Genomic DNA, 16,703 nt, shown 5'->3' with positions numbered 1-16,703 from the left:
TTTTTTAAAAAATAAATCACTCAATAGGCTTAAGAAAAATACTCTAGTTCATATTTCATTGATCTGACCTTTTGATTCAAGATCAGGGAATGAATCCAAGATGGAAACCAAAAAAAAAAAAAACAAAAACCAAAAATGAATCATTTCACCATGAAAAAGGCATTTCCAGTCTCAGCTAACCTCGACTAGTTTTTATTGCATTATTTTTGAAATGCCAAGAAACTGGCTTTGGCCATATTTGCCATCCAACTGAATCACAGCTGTCAATATGCAATTGCTTGCAACAATTAGCTAAACACCATTATTTGACAAATCCCCTAGAAAGGGACATAGATGCTCTAGGTGTCTAACACGGAATCAAGTAACAGTCAGGTGGGGCTGCAGCACAGGGAGAGAAGTTGGGACGTCCTTGCCCAAGGAAGGGGCTTCAAATAGCCTTCTTCTTCTTTTTTTTTTTGGGGGGGGGGGGGAAAGACATACTTGCCCCGATTCTTGGAGTCCTTTCTGTTTTTCAGGAATGGATTGTGGGACTGGCTAAAGGAGGTGGGCGGGAAGCTACCAATTCTGGATTCCTTTCTTAAGGACGTCAAGGGGAGAGGGAGAAAAATAGAAATACAGATGTGAAATAGTAATGGTATACAACATGGAGAAAAGAAATCTCATGGAACCTGCTAGCAATTTCCACCAACGCAGTAAAACCCCTTAACTGACAGAAATTCAGTACAATATACACATTAACAACTTCACCATTACTAGGGCTGCCGATTCAAGCCAAAAAATTAACTACAATATTCAAAAACAGAATTCTCATAAGATTTGAGAAAAATAGAGTGAAAAGGCAATGTTAGCTCTTAGCTAAGTCCACTCTTAATGGCCCCCAGTATTTAAACTATCATGGATTAAAGCCATGAAAATAAAAATTTCAATTTGAAATTTTATTAGCATGTTGCTAAAATGGTCAATAAAAACATCAACACGATAGGCTTTGTTGACATAGTTGGAAACCTGCTCTCCCACTTTTAAAACTTTATTTCCACTTCCCCGCCTTCTAAGATTTCTATGTTAGGAAAAGCCAAACTAAATATACTGGCTATGGTGCTGTAATAATGCTGGTTTCTGGAATGTTGCCACGTCTTCCCCCTCCCTCTCCTCCAACCCTTTAGAAAATATGACTGTTTTTGAAATGCAACCCAAGGAGGGAGCAATCTGCGGTTAAGAACAACAAGCGACCTTCTGCACAAATTCAAGTTCCCAGACACCAGGTGAACCTTCTCCTTCCCGGAGGCGGGGCCCGCGCTCCTCACCAAATTAGCTGCGCCATTTTCCTCTCGGGACCAGAAAGGCTTCCCTGCTGCCAGCTAGCGCGACTCACAGGCAAATGGGGGTGGGGGGTGGCTTTCGCTTCCCTTGGTGGAAAGGACTGGAAGCAAACCCTATAGCTTTGCCTGGAATAAAATGTCAGGAGACTTGGGGCTGGAGAGCTGGAAGAGTGCCGGGCAGCCGCGGGATAACCCGGAGTCCCGAAGTGCTCGCTGGTGGCATTACTCACAAGTGCCTAAAGGGACAGGCTGGATTTCTTGGAAATCCTGCAGTCTGGGGACACATTCATACAGGCATTGAACTGTGCCCTGAAAAGATCATTTCTCACCTCCGACTGGTCTGTGTGTGCGCGTTTGGGGGTGGTGATTGTTCCCTTTACAGTAGGTCGGGTGACAGTCACGGACTAGTGACCCGCGGGGAAAGCCACGTCCCTCCTCCCCTCAGCCCTTTCTCCTTTCCCCCATTACAACTCAAGGGGAGAGCGCACGCTGCGTTTCCCCAACACCGTCGCCACCACCGGGGGGCTCAGCCGGGCGCGCGCAGCTGCCCTTTGGTCCCGGGGCCAGTTCCTGAGACTTCCTGCCACTTGCCGGAGGGGTGCGGGGGTGCAGGCTGGGCACTGGCCGCCGCTGGAGGGCGCTCGAGGGGGCGGGGGTTGTGGATCGCCGGCCGAGAGGCCCGGGTGCAGGGGAGGGAGCGGGGCGCGGGGAGACAGGAGGGGCAGGCGGCCCCCCACAAGGCTACTCCTTGTCGTCCACGAGGTCGGCCAGCTCCTGGAGCACTCGAAGGCGACCACTGGCGTCGATGCGGCGCTTCTCGCGGATGAGGTCTTCCAGGCTGTGAAACCTGGCCGTGTGCACCTTGTTCTCGCCCAGGTGCACCTTGAGATAGTACTGCTGCTGCGGGGGCTGCGTGCCAGCCGGCACCTCCCCTCCCGCCTTGAACTCCCGCTTGCCAAAGCGGCACCAGGCGGCGAAGCTCTCCGAGTTCGTCCAGCAGATCTCCTCGCTCTTGAGGCCCAGGTGGCCGCAGGCGTTCTGCACCACCAGCTCGGCCACCAGCGGGCGGTAGCGGTACCAGCTATTCACCACCCGGCCCACGTTGGCCGCGCCCGCCTCGTACAGGCTGTCCTGGCGGATCTCGCCCTGGTGCAGGTGGATGATCTGCCCGCCACCCACGTAGACCGCCCAGTGCGGGGCGGGGGCGGGCGGCTCGGGCGCCGGCTGCAGCCACAGCAGCTCCAGCAGGTCGCCGGGCTCGCAGAGCGCGGGCAGCGCTGTGACAGCGTAGACGCTCAGGTCGGCGCCCTGAGGGCCGCCGCTCACTTTGGAGAAGATGCATTCCTGGCCCCGGAAGGCGGAGAACTGAGTTTCGTTGAGGACCAGCTGGTGCAGCAGGTGGTGGTGGTGGCGGCTGGGGCTCTCTGGGCACGGAGTGCAGCCCGGGGGGGCCTTCACGCCAAACTTGTCCGTCTGGCCGCGTTCGTCCAGGTCCTCCTCCTCATCCGAGAAGAAGTAGGCGACCCCGACCCGCAGCTCGTCCTTCTCGATCCCCGACGGGTCCCCTGTGGGCAACTCGCTGTAGTTGAGGTGGGTGATGCGGTCCAGTTGGTTGCCCATCAATGACGCGGCGAGGCGAGGGCCAGGAGCGGGGATCTGCGGAAGCAGAGACGAGAAGCAGAGACAACGATCAGAGTCGGGCTGCCCCTCCCCAGGACGTGCAATGGTCCCCGGGACCTGCCCGCCCGCCTACGCGCCGGCACTGGAGTCACCCGTTCCTCCCCAGCGGCAGGACAGGTGCAGAAGCCGCCGGTCCTTGGGGCGAGAGCGGACGCCGGGACCACAGCCTCGGATCCCGTCCCGGAACCCGGTCCAACTCCCACAAGAGGAAAGGCCAGCGACGGGAAGGCATGCGGGGCCCCAGTGGGGGCGGACAGCGCTGGTGGTGGCAGCGTGGGAGACGGACACCCCGGAATGGACCGAGGAGTAGGTTGAAAGGAAGAAGGGGCGCTTAAGGCCTCAGAGCTTGGAGCCAGCTGCGCTCACGTTTCTGTCCCCACCCTCGCCAGCCCATCTCTCAGTTTTGCGCTAGGTCGCACTCCTCCCCTGACAGCGCCTCACACAATGACAATCGGACACATTCGCAGACACTCACTTGACACCGGCAAAATTTTGTTCACTTAGGAGTCCAGACAGTGACAGGCTGGCTGGTGTATCGGTGTGATAATGTCACATACACAATGATAAACCTCCGCGACGACACACTCAGACCCCCACATTCGCACACAGTTCTAACCCCACGCTCGCACGCTCGCCAGTGCACGTACACCCGCGCACCCGGGCACACCTGCCCACACAAGCAGGTGCACTCTGCCCCTCACTTCTCTTGCCTTCTCCCCAGCAGAGCCATTCGGGCTGCGCCAGGGCGAGGCCGTTCTGTCTAAAATAACCTAACAAAGAGGAAAGGGAAAGATGGGGGAAGCTAGTGCGGTGCCTGTGTGCGGGTGCGGGTTGTGTAGGGAGGTCCACTTTCAGCCAAAAGACCCCTTTCCCTCCTACCCGGCACAGGGTCCAAACAGTCGGACGAAGAAAAACCGTTTCGAAGGCAAAGAAAGCCGCCTCTCCGTACCCGTGATTTCCCTGCTCCCGAAACCCCAAACTCCTTTAAAGTCTCCTGGTCCCCATGGGTGCTGCGGAGGCGGCGATGGCGAGGGAGTCCTGGGCGGCTTGTGGGGTTGCGGCTCCGCTCTGCCCCGCGAGGAACGGTGCGGTGCTGTTCCCGGCGCTATGCCCGTGCGCCCGCCGGTCCGCGCTGGCTGGGGCCCCCGGTCCACCCGGGCAGTCCCGACTCGGTTCTGCTTTCCTGCAGTGGAGCCCGAGACTCTAAGTAGCCTGAGCAGCTGGTTCCAGGGCCCGCCCCGGGACGCGCTCATTGGCTGGGACGGGCGCCCCAGGCCCCGTCAATCTCCGCGAGAGGGGGTGGGGAGCAGGGGCGGGTCTCCCGTGCGCTCTCCGCCCCGGCCCTCCCCGCCGCGCGCCAGAACGCGCACAGCCCCCGGGAGTGGAGGTGTGAGCCCCCGCGGAGAGCGGGCGCGGCGCTTGTGGGTGGCGCCGCTGCGGGCTTCCACCCTCGCCCCTCACCCGCGCAGCTCTTCGGAGCCGATCCAGACTGACGGCGGTGCGCCCGAGTTCCGTGTTCAGGAGTGCAGACTCCAGCGACGAAGCTGAGTCTGCGGGTGGAGAAGACCCCCAGGGTACCCCGCCACTGAGGGCGGCCCGGGGCGGGGAGCGACACTGTCGGAGACGGGCACCTGGGCCCTGCTGGGAGCCCCGGGAACCGACGGCCCTGGGCAGATCCTCTGCCCACAGACCTTTCCCTGCCGGCACCCGTGCCTGTCACATTGTTCCTAGGATGTTCGGTTCATCTCCGATCCCTGTGAAACTGCTGACCCAGCACCGGCGCCCGGTTTAAAAGGAGCACCTTTGACAAATGCTACTGAAAAATCGGAGCCTTTGACAAATGCTACTGAAAAATCGGAGCCTTGGCCAGCCCTTTCTGTAATTGAGCCTATGATTTGGGGCTGCGATTTTTTATGAAAGAGACCATCACAAATGCCTACAGCCAAGCCCCCCCCCCCCAAGAGCCGCCTTCCCCTAGGGATTTTTGTTTGGTTTTGTGGCATAAGGGTGCCCAGCAGTAATTAACGATTGCATTTCTGGATGGAAAGTTAATGAATGAATGAGTTCTGGATATTGGATGTTGAAAGGGAACTTTCCTACATATGAAATTCTAGATCAGTAGTTTAAAAAAGCGTATTGCACTAAGCCTTGAAATGTTCTTAGAGATCTGGTTCTACTCTCAAGAAGCCTCCTGAAGCTTTTCTGTGAAGCTTACTCTCTTTCCCCAGGGCTTCCTTTTTGTGCCCCTTTGGCAGCTGGCAGGAACTCTTAGAGCTCTTAAGGTTTTTTGTTTGTTTGTTTTTGTTTTTGTTTTTGTTTTTTAAATTGCAAATTTGTGTTGACTTTCTTGCTCTTTACAAAGTGAATGCCTAAGGATTGGCCTGCCTGCTACAGGGCTTTGCGTTCTGGACCTCTTTCACAATGCTGGCTGCACAGTGTTCCATTGGCAATCATAAGGATAGAAAACTTGTCAGTGGGAGGCACTATGCCAGGAGGTTTAAGTGGGTGATTTCATCTTCATACCGCCCACTGCCACAGAGGAGGAAGCTGGGCCCAAGTCCCAGTGCCAGAAATCTCTGGAGGGCCTGTGGGACTCCAGAGCCACTCTGTAACCCGGCTCTACTGTTCATTGAGTAATAAAATCTTGTTGCATGTAGTGAGAAAACTGGTGTCCTAGAAAAGTTACCTGAGGACTGATGGCACATTATAAAAACCCTTATTATTTTTTTTTGTAGGCTATTCTTAAGTATTGTCAGACTGCTTTCTGAATGTCTTTGTATATCCCATAGCCTCCAAATGCAGTGATTTCTCAAAATTACTTGCTTAATAAGTATTGCTGGAAGAAGTGGTTTCAAAATGACCATCTGCATTTGTTTGATGTACATATATCTTTTTGGAAATTTGGCAATGTGCAAGTTATAAAAATACAAGTTACCATCCTTGGAACCGGCCACAGATTGTGGTGACCTTTTTTATACTCTGTAGATAGCAAACAATTTGTTTGGCCCTAAACAAGTGACTTCAGAAATCAAGAAGCGAGCCATTGGTCTGGTTGTAAACTGGACTTAGTGATCTCTGGGAGGAAGTATCTGAGGGGTTCATCACTGGTGTCTGAAATGAGCTCATTCAAAGTAGCTCAGTGCTTGGTGTTGAATAACCTCTCTCTCTTTCTTAATCTCTTGTCCATCCCAAGATCAAATCTTATACACACTATATGCTGGCTAACTGAACATAATAACAAATTTTTATAAAAAAAGCTTGTACTCAAACATTTATAGCATATTTCCTGAGATGCCATGTTTGGTCTTACTTGGCCTCTCGTAGACTGTTCCAGACTAGAGAGTAAGTAAGTTGTTTCTCTTTGCTTAGCACCCCAACATTCTAAAGGATCATGAACAAAAAAATATTGTCAGGACTTCAAGATGTAGTGTCAAAAGTTTAAAACATCCATATGCAGGTTTTTGGACCTCCTCTCCCCACCTTCCTCCCGCCAGAGTAAGAAGCTTACAGCTTCAGTAATCACAAAAGAGAATAAATAGCCTGAGAACCCACCTGGGAATATAAAGCAGAACACACTGGCTCTGAGGTATGGAAAAGAAGGAGTTCAAGTAAAAGAAGGAAAATACATCTCCTCTTTGTAGCCTTTTGGCAATGACAGAGATAATAAAGTAAGAAGTAGGCCAGTCAACTCAATGGATTCCAATATCAGAAAACCTAACTTTTATTTTCATTACAAAGTATTGTTTGGTCATTGTTTTGTCTATCACTCTTCACCCCATCCTGCCTTTTTACACTGAAGAAATACAGTTTTCCAAAAGAAAAATGTAGTCATCAAAAGCACAAATTCTGGAAGCCAATTAATTGCATTTCCCTACATTTTCCATCTGGGTAACTTTGAGTATGTTACGGAACCTTTCTGGGCGTCAGTCTCTTTGTCTGTAAAATGGGATGATACAGTATCTACCCGTCTACGTTGTGTGAGACAGAGTGCCTGTCACATAGTGACCTTTCAGTAAATGCTGCCTATTCTTAAAGTTATTGGTTGAAGAGGGGGAGAGGGTCCCATGTCCTGCTTGTTAGGACAACTGCCCACGTCTGTCTGTCTGTTGCCCCAGGGAAAAGCTAACCTGAGATGGAGTGTCCAAGGCTGTCCTTGTGGGGGTGTGGGATTGCTTCTTTCTTAAGTGGCGAGAGCCCTGTCTAGCCTGAGACTAGTTAAACATCTAATGCTCTGTATTGATTTCTGTGTGCAAGCCCTGGGGCCGATCACATCCTGTGTCCTGCAGTATTTTGAATTGTTTGTACATGAGCATTTTCTTGTGTGAGGAAAATGTACAGAAGAGGGTTGGCTGAGGAGTGATTAGGAGTCAGACATATATGTGTGTATATATATAGCCTTCCCTGTTGCTGTCATCTTGTTCTTCTTCTCCTCTTTGTTCCTTTAGCACCACATGAAAGGCTTTTCCCCAAATTTTGCTGACCACGTCCTTGGGTCAAACTGCCATTCTTTAAAATTGGCCCGAGAACAGAAGGAATGTTTATTCTCTGACATCATTGCTTGCTAAGAATGTTTTTTTTCTGTTTTTAATTGTATGTCCTACTTTAACATTTAGTCTTTCATGAACTGTCCCCTCTCCTGTCCTTGACTACCTTAGGCTCTCAGCTTAATCACCCTGATCTTGGCTAAAGAACATTCTGTGCCTGTCTGGGGCAGAGAGAGTACCGTGGGCTCACCAACCCCATTTCCATTCCTCTGGGCGCACAGCTAAAGGACATGTCTTGCCTCACACGCAGTTCACTGGATACCCTCTGGCTGAGTCTGACCAGCAGAATGAGGGCGCAGGCTTAGTAAGCCACACCCAGGCTTGGCCTCTGAAAGTAAAACCACTACCATGATCTTCTGTGCATTTGTTTCATCCTGTTTGGTCATAGATGGAGGATCCCTGGTAGATCTCCAAGAATTTAAAAGATGGCGGAACCTCTAGATGGAAGCAGGCAGGGCTTCCTGAACAACTAAGGAGAGAAGGAAATTTCTCCTCTCAGACTACCTGCATCCAAGTGTGATGTGAGGGAGAAATAAATCTTACTGAGTTAAGCCACCAAAATTTTTGTGACTGCTTGTTAGGGTAGGAAGCTATCCTGGTAGGTATACTCTTGTTTTAGAATTCTCTCAGAACAACAAGTAGTTTATCCCCCTTCCCTTTTTCCCTTAGTGTCTGTTCTCACCGTGAAGATCCCCTTCAGCACTTTCCATCCATCACCCAGAATTTAAAGAAATCAACAACAGATCCACCTGTCTCTCTAGGTACTGCCCGACATCTCCCTACTATTTGTTTCTTCTAAATTCACCTCCGTGTGACTAACTTACCTGCCTTCTACTTTTTCTCTTGACTGCAAATATGGCAGGGTCGTTTCCTTGCAAGTAGGACCAAAGAGAATCCAGCTTCCCCTTAACTGCTCGTGCTCTAACTTATTATTCCTTCTTACGGGCCCTCTTCTAGGTTGGGATTCCACATTGTCACATTTTCCTAGTTCCTTCTTATAACTTGATATTCTTACCGAAGTTTCTTCCAGTGGCTTCTTATCATTTTGCCTTTAAAGACTCCTAAGGGTTCTCTGGACAAAACTTTCAGCATCTGTGGGCTTAGTGGGCTCTTGGATGTGGATTATACAAAGATGTCTCAGTATCTATCATTTCTTTGTGTTCTTTTCAAATTTTAGAAGAGTATATGTGTTTGTATAGGACTACTTCCATAGCATAGTGATGGTAGAGCTCCTTTTCTCCTGTTTGGAATATCCTTCCCTGCCACCCTCATCTAACTGCTCATCAAAATGTAGAACCCATTCAAGCATCAGTCCTTCCCATGTGTCTGTCTCCTTGCCCATTCTGATGGAGACCATCCTTTATGCTCCCGGAGGACCATGTTAATACTGGTCACGAATGTGGCAGGTGTCAAAATACTGATCAAACTGAACTAGAATCATTGGTTGATCTTCTTTCCTTTCTTCCTTAATAGACTGAGAGTTATTTGAAGAAAAGCTCCGAATCCAGTTCAAATTTATAATCCCTTTGCTTGAGCCTGGGGTTTGGTGCAGAGGACACTCTCAGTAGATACGCCTTGCCCGCTTCAATGCGTGCATGAGCCACGGTCACGGTCTTATTTTCTGAGCTGTCAGTGTTTGTTTCTGTTTCAGCTTTCACCCATCGCAGTGCCCCAACACTTCGCTCATGCTCTGAATTCTGTGGTGCGTGAGGAGGTTTATTACGTGATAAGCAGTATTGGGTTTCACATAGTTCTCTGGCATCATCAGGAGCCTGGTAGAAGTACAGCTTCACAGGCTCTACCCCGGATTTAGTGCAACTTAACGTTGGGATGTGCTCCGGGAATCTGCATTTTAAACAGTCTCCCCAAGCATTCGAGATGCCGTGTGGCAGTCACCGGTCAAATGCTTCTCACCTGGAAGAAATGATTCTTATTCTCTTGGGTACAGTGATGTTCTGGAACAGTAGGCACTTAATAAATACTTGAAAGTGGATTCTCTAGGCATTCTGTAGTCTGTCTCTAACAGAAGCAAGGCTCATTTTAGACTTGCGTAGACTAAACTGGTAAACGTATCCTTTGGCATTCAAAGGTGTGTGAAGTCAAGTGGTTTTTAAAAAGTCTTATTATAGCTGTGTGGCAGAGCTGAGGGTTCTCTCTGCTGTTTAAACTCATGCCGCAGCCCCCCACTTCTCTCTCTTTCTTCCCCCCTCCCTCTTCCTTCCTTCTTTTATTCTTTCCTTTTCTCCTTCTTTCCTTCTCCTTCCTTCCTTCCTTCCTTCCTTCCTTCCTTCCTTTCTTTTTAGTATTTTATTTATTTAAGAGCAGTGGGGTGGGGGAGAAGTAGACGTTCCACTAAGCAGGAAGCCTGACTCTGGGGATGCCTAACTGACTGAGCCACCCAGCCCAACCACTTTTCTTTCTTCATTCCTTCATTCCTTCCTTCCTACCTTCCTCCCCTTCCCTTACCTCCTCCCCTTCCCCTCCCTTCCCTTCCCTTTTCTCTTTTTCTTTTTTCTTTTTCTTTTCCAGAGAGAGAGAAAGAGGATGGGGGGTTAGGGAGGGACAGAAGGAGAAGGAGAGAGAGAATCCCAAGCAGCTTCCATGCCCAGGACAGAGCCCGACACAGGGGATCTCGTGACCGGAGATCATGACCTGAGCCGAAATCAAGAGTCAGGCTGAGGCACCCGATGCCACCCACCCCAATTCGCTTTTCTAATAGGCTGTGGGGTGACCCACTGGCATGGAATGTGACCGATGCTTTGGGGTTCTTATTTTACTTGCCGCCCCAAAGCACATGGCACAGAAGACTACGTCCTCCTTGTTGAGGTACGAGCTTTCTTCACCTCCCACTGTACTTCGCTCTCCAGGGTTCCTTCCAACTTCTCTGGCTGTTCTTACGATGTTTTGTGGGCTCCTTTCCTTCACCTTGTCCTTTCAATACTGGCTTTCTTCAGGATTCCGTACTCCGGTTGTCTTTTCCATGCGTTCTCACTGCATAATCTTGTCTGCTTTTTGACTTGCATCTTATTCCTTTGCAATGATTCCCTAATGGAATCTCCAGCTCTGTCTCTCTCCTGAACTGCAGACCCAGATATCCAACAGCCTGGGAGGCCCGTCCTGTGGCTGTTCCACAGACACCCAAAGGGCAGGATGAAACTGAAAGGGAAAAGGGAAAGGGAAACCTGTGTTTCCCTTTTGGTCTGTCTTTTTGTGGGTAGGCACCATTGCCCTCCCCATTTTGCAAGCCAATGCCTGGGCACCAACCTCGCCCTCACCCTCAGGCCCCCATATAACTCCTGGGCTTTCTTTCCCCTGCATGGCTTTCTCATCTTTCCACATTAGTCCATTTCTGTGCTGCCACCCTGGGCCCAAGTCAGCCGGAACTCCCATCAAAATTGCTGCAGCAACTTAATTGTTTTCCCAGACCTGGTTGTTGTTCCTACCATCATCTCATACTGTAATCAGAGAGACTTGTAAAGCGTACATTTTTTAGGTCCCTTTCCTGCCCTGCTCTCCATACAGTCCTCTGTCACTTTCCATGGATGCTGGGAAAACATCCAAAGCCCCCACGTGGCCCCGGGATACTGCCCTTCGCAGCTCCACGTCCTCTCCTCCTGCCCGCCCTCTTGCTTCTTGCTTCAGCCTTACTGAGTCCAGCGATTGTTTTCACCTGTTTGTCTGCTTCCTTGCTCTTTCTCAGGTTACTGCTTTTGTTCCCTCTGCTAAGATTCTTCTCTCCAATCTTACCCCTGGCAAGACAGTTCGTTCTTCAGGTCTCAGTTTAAATTCGCTTCCTCCTGGCAGCCTTCCGAGACTTACCGAGCCTGCCATAAGGGCCCTTCACAGCATTGTCATGGAACCCTGTTCTTTCCCTGTGGCATTGACATTGCCTTGTTCCCCGTCTATATGACTGCAAGGCTGTGAGCTCTTTAGGAGCCGGACTGTATCTGTGATGACCCTTGAACCCCAACCCCCAGCCGAATCCCCATTTCTGAGCTCTTTCCTTACTACAGGGTAGAAATTTAATGCGGATTTGTTGAACCGAACTGCACTGAGAGTGATAGCACCTGTGAGTCAGAGGAACTCTGTCTTTCCCTCTCCTTCCATTATTCCTGTGCCCCTCCCCACTTAAATTCCCCATACAACCTATGCCATAGGGCAGGGCATCTACAGTAAACTTGTAATAAATATGTTGATAACAGGTAGAGATGCTTTAGAATTTAGTAAAAGGGGGAAAGTGCTTATTTTAAAACAGTAAAGTGTAAAGTAACCACTTACATTGATATGTCACTTGTTCTAGGCGTTGCCTTCTGGTGTCTTGGCGCATTGCTGTAACTACCAAGGCTGATTCATTATGTTTTCCTTGCCTGGTAATTATATATATCATGATGAGGTATTTATTTATTTATTTTTATTTTAGTTATCAAAAGTTTGGATCTAACCACAGATATTGTACATTGCTAATCAAGTATGGTTTCTATTTAAAAACACATACTTAGCATTCCACTCCTGCTAACACACACTCAGCCTATTTCTAAATTACCGAGGGCAAGGAACATGATGTGTGCGTGTCTCATTGCTCCATTCCATCATCCCTTTGGCTTTAATGTCCTAACTGCTCTCTGTGTCATTGCCTTTGTTCTTAATATCCGAGCTTGTCCTCTTATCATAGGAGAGTAGCTTTCATGTGTGGATCCCATCTTAGAGTGCCTGGATTCAGATCCTGGCTCCACTCTTATTAGCTGTGGGTCCCTGGGCAAGATGCATATTGGCCATGTGCCTCAGTTTACTCATGTTCAAAATATGATTAATAAGAGTATTTTTCCTTAAGAGGTTTTGGTGACTATTAAGTGAGATATAATATATCAAAACACTTAGCATAGTGTCTGGCCCAGAATAAGGTCTTAATAACTATTAGGTGTGATTAAAGAACTCTGCCGTATTGAGTCCAAAGTACTTTATTTCTCCATATTCCTCCTTTATAACCCTCTAATCTATCTATTATAGATATTATCTAATAATAGATCTATCTAATCTATTATAATGATTTTTATTCTGCTGGAGATCATAGTGTTAAACCAGAATATTAGGCCCAAAATATACCTTAGATACTGTCCATAATATTAACTTCACATTTGATTTAAAAGCATTTATTTTTGGGACTCCTGGGTGGTTCCATCAGTTAAGCATCTGGCTTCCACTCAGGTCATGATCCCAGGGTCCTGGGATCAAGTCCGGCATCGGGCTCTTTGCTCAGCAGGGAGCCTGCTTCTCCCTCTGCCCACTGCTCCCTCTGCTTGTGTGCACGCTTTCTTTTTCTCTCTCTCTCACACACAAATAAATAAATAAATAAATAACCTAAAAATTAAAAAAAATAAAAATTTTTTAAAAGATTTTATTTATTTGTTTGAGAGAGAGAAAGAGTGAGTGCAAGTTGGGGGAGTGGCAGAGAGAGGGAGAGAATCTGAAGCAGATTCTCTGCTGAGCCCTGAGCCCTGAGCCCAGCTCGAGGCTCAGTCCCACAACTTTGAGATCATGACCCGAGCCAAGATCAAGAGTCGGTTGCTTGACCCCCTGAGCCTCCCAGGTGCCCCTTAAAAGTATTTATTGAGCTTATGCTCTGAACCAGACCTACAGCTTGGGCCTGGGGAGTTAAGGTGAAGAGGGCACATTTCCTGTTCGCAGTGACGTTCACGCTGAACTTGGAGAGCTGATCAGGATATGAGTGAATGCCAACAAACGAGAGCAATAAAAGATTTAGAAGCATGTAAAAGTGAGCACAGAGGAGGGAATTATTAACCAAGGGAGGGATCAGGAAGAGGCTGTGTAGGATGGACATGATTTTTCTGAGCAGGAAGGAGTGAAGCCTTCCAGTTCATAGGAACAGCATATAGAAAGGCTCAAGAGTCGTGACAAATTTGATGTTTTCAGAAAACCTCAATGCGGTTCGGTGTTGGAAGAATGTGAAATAGACATGAGCACGTCAGAAAGAGACCCTTATGTGATACTATTTAGGAATGGGTGTTACGAGGTCCCGTCTCGTCTGCTGCATCAGGTTCATACTGAAGAGGAAAGGGGCCAGAGGTGAAGAGATCACTGACCAGGCTGTGGCCAGAGATGGCATCTCAGCCCCTCAGGACACTATAACAAATGCCATGGACTGGCTAGCTTCAACATAAGAAATTTATATCTCACAGTTCTGGAGGCTTAAAGTCCAAGATCAAGGTGCCGGCCTGGTCAGGTTCTGGTGAGAACATCTTCCTGTCTTTCAGGCAGTTGCCTCTTTGCTGTGCAGTCACATAGAGGCAAGAGAGAGAGAGAGAATCAGTCTTTCCTATCTCTTCTTACGAAGGGCACTAATGCTGTCATGAGCGCTCTCCCTCCCCAGCCTCTGTTTCCAAATACCATCCCACTGGGGATCAGGACTTTCACATGAATTCTGGGGTGACACAGACATTCAGTCCACGGCAGTGGGTAAACAATCCTGAGGGCCTGGCATAAGGCAGAGGTGGTGGGGACATAGAGGTGGTGAGGACATAGAGGCTATGAGATGGCCACAGGATGTGGATCAGTAGGGATTAGCGACTATATAGGTAATGGGGATAATGGGATGAGTTGGGTGCCTTCCCGCTCCCTGGATTAGACATTGGAGTCATGACTGGGGTTACCTGGTCAGACTGGCTTCACAGACCACAAGTTGCTTTACGAGAAACTATTTCTACTCCTTGTCCTACAGCTCATAGCTCTGCAACATATGAGCCCCCCAGCTGCTTCCGAGTAGCCGTCTTCCATTAACGGTCATCCAGCAGGCCTCGCTTCCTTACTGTTCTTCAAATACACGACATGACTTGTCTTCAGACCTTTGATCACAATGCTCTGACCTCTGAAAACTCCCAGCCACTCAGAATGGTGCTGCCCTCTGCTCCATTGGATTCTTCACCACATTTCATTGTTTTTCTGGGGCAGATAACGGTGCTGTGTTCTCATCACCATCTCTCTTCCCAGGGACACAGGAAGATTATCTCCAGCTTCCCTGCTGTTAGAGTTTAACTTCATGTGACTTAGTCCTCACCTGTGGGGACAAGAGCTAATGTAATGTGTCCCCTCTGTCTGGCCTGAGGCAGGGAACAGCATTGGGAACTCCCCAGGTTCCACCTCTTATGTCCCTACATTTCGAAGGAGGAGCTCTAAAGTGGTGGGGTTGAAAACACAAGGAACCAGGCAGGAGAACTGCCAAAGAGAAATAACTAACTTTTAGTTAGATTTTGTATGTGACCCAAACCAGCAACAACAAAAGCTTACTTGTGGTGAACTACCAAGATTTGGGGAACAATTTGTTAATGCGGCGAAGCACGGTCTATCCTGACCAATATGACCACCAGTATTTGGTGTCTCTTATGGTGCAGGTACAAAACCGGGGATCCTTTTCATTTATTTATTTGACAGAGAGGGAGCACAAGCAGGGGGAGCAGCAGACAGAGGGAGAAGGAGAGGCAGGGTCCACCTGAGCAGAGAGCCCCATGTGGAGCTGGATCCCAGGACCCTGGGATCATGACTTGGGCCAAAGACAAGAGATTAAACTGACTGAGCCACCCAGGCGCACCCCCCCTTTTTTTTTTTTTTAAATCTCACACTATACTTCTCATGGTTCTTAATAACTATTTTTTTTAATGGAATTGAAAAGTTTTGATGGCTTGGTGAAAAAAGACTTTTCTCAGATGGGAGAGAAAGTGATAAATCCAGTGTCAACAGCTCCATCCACTTTTGTTCTCTCCTCCCCTCCCCTCCCTTCCCCTCTCCTCCCCTCCCCTCCCTTCCCCTCTCCTCTCCTCCCCTCTCCTCTCCTCTTCCCTTCCCTTCCCTCTTTCTTTCTTTCCTTCTTTCTTTATTTTTTTAGTATTTACCTCCTTTCAATTAATGCCTTGTCCTGTATATCTGGATTTATTTCCTCGGGCCAGAGAACAAGCAATGTTCATTAGCCAGGAATTGAGAATCTTGCTTAGTCATGTTCTACTGAATCATCCTTTGCGTTCATGGGTGGAAAAGAGAGAAAGGGAATGAAACTTGTCCTTCTGAGTATCAGCATTCTTTGTAGAAGTAAGCATGCACCTGCCTTATTATTATCATTACTATTATTATTATTATTTTGAGGGACGCAGGAAAGCCGACCTCAGCCAGAGTGTTAAGTGTGATGCTGTCAGTGAGACTGGGTCCTCCTAGTCTCACCTGTGTGAAACACAATCTTTTACTGCATTTTCCCTTAATATCTCTGTTTTGATGTGATGCCACCAATTTGAAATGTGTATATATTGTCTTCTGCCCTTGAGGACCTTCATGAGAATGAGCTGTTTTAACTAAAATGAGAAACTGACAATTTCCTCCTGCCCTGCTATTTGTTTTGTCACAAAAACCCTGGGCATCCATGGGACTTTGATTTTTCAAGTTTATTATCTCAAAAGAGATTTTAGAAATTTTACAAATAATAATACATGATAGAAAAGCAAAGGAGAAATGCCATCTGCATGACAGTAGCTATTTACGAAATCCTGAGGTCATCTTCTCCTAGGTTGAGATAAGAGTGGAATTTCTCCCTCAACTAATTCACAGAGCTGGTTTCAATAGAAAATTTGAAACACAGTGCTTTCTGTTCTGTTTGTGTTTTCTTGTTTTTAAATGCAAGTTGCCGGGCTCTTGGGTGGCTCAGTGGATTAAAGGGTCCTGGGATCCAGCCCTGGCTGGTATAGGGCTCTCTGCTCAGCGGGAAGCCTGAGTCCCTTCCTCTCTCTCTCTCTGCCTGCCTCTCTGCCTACTTGTGATCTCTGGCAAATAAATAAATAAAATCTTAAAAAAAAATAAATGCAAGTTGCATCTTGAAACTAAATATTCTTTTTTTTATTTCAAAGAAAGTGTAATATGAGACAAAAGGTGTTCATGAAGCAAGGAGAGCACACAATGAGGTTATAACTCTAATAATCTTTATGCAAAAAATAAAGTATAATACATAATGAAATGTGGGAAATACACAAAAATGAGTAGAAAGCAGATATTAATTTATATCAATAAGGCCATGAAAAATCCAGTAGTAATAGAGAAAACATGTAATATTTCTAAATATATACACTTATTAATATGTATGTATTTTTATCTGTATATGTTATTT

General features: G+C 48.0%; 1 protein-coding gene across 2 annotated transcripts; it reads right to left on the bottom strand.

Annotated features, from left to right (window-relative positions):
- Positions 1-1,713: 1,713 nt before the first annotated feature.
- Positions 1,714-4,160, bottom strand: LRATD1 (LRAT domain containing 1). 2 transcript variants are annotated; one of them, XM_032866871.1, is made up of 2 exons: positions 3,949-4,160; positions 1,714-2,975 (listed from the first exon to the last, which is right to left on the bottom strand). In XM_032866871.1, the coding sequence occupies exon 2, from the start codon at positions 2,937-2,939 to the stop codon at positions 2,061-2,063; it is 879 nt and encodes a 292-aa protein (XP_032722762.1). In that variant the 5' UTR covers positions 2,940-2,975; positions 3,949-4,160; the 3' UTR covers positions 1,714-2,060. The 2 variants fall into 2 exon arrangements, with proteins under 2 accessions (XP_032722762.1, XP_032722763.1); XM_032866872.1 differs by having other exon boundaries at positions 3,879-3,975.
- Positions 4,161-16,703: the final 12,543 nt, after the last annotated feature.

This window comes from Lontra canadensis, unplaced genomic scaffold (assembly GCF_010015895.1).
Source record: "Lontra canadensis isolate GAN:19392208 unplaced genomic scaffold, GSC_riverotter_1.0 scaffold32, whole genome shotgun sequence".
Lineage (NCBI taxonomy): Eukaryota > Metazoa > Chordata > Mammalia > Carnivora > Mustelidae > Lontra > Lontra canadensis.
Note: the sequence above shows the minus strand (reverse complement) of the source record. Positions and strands in the feature narration are given on the sequence as shown.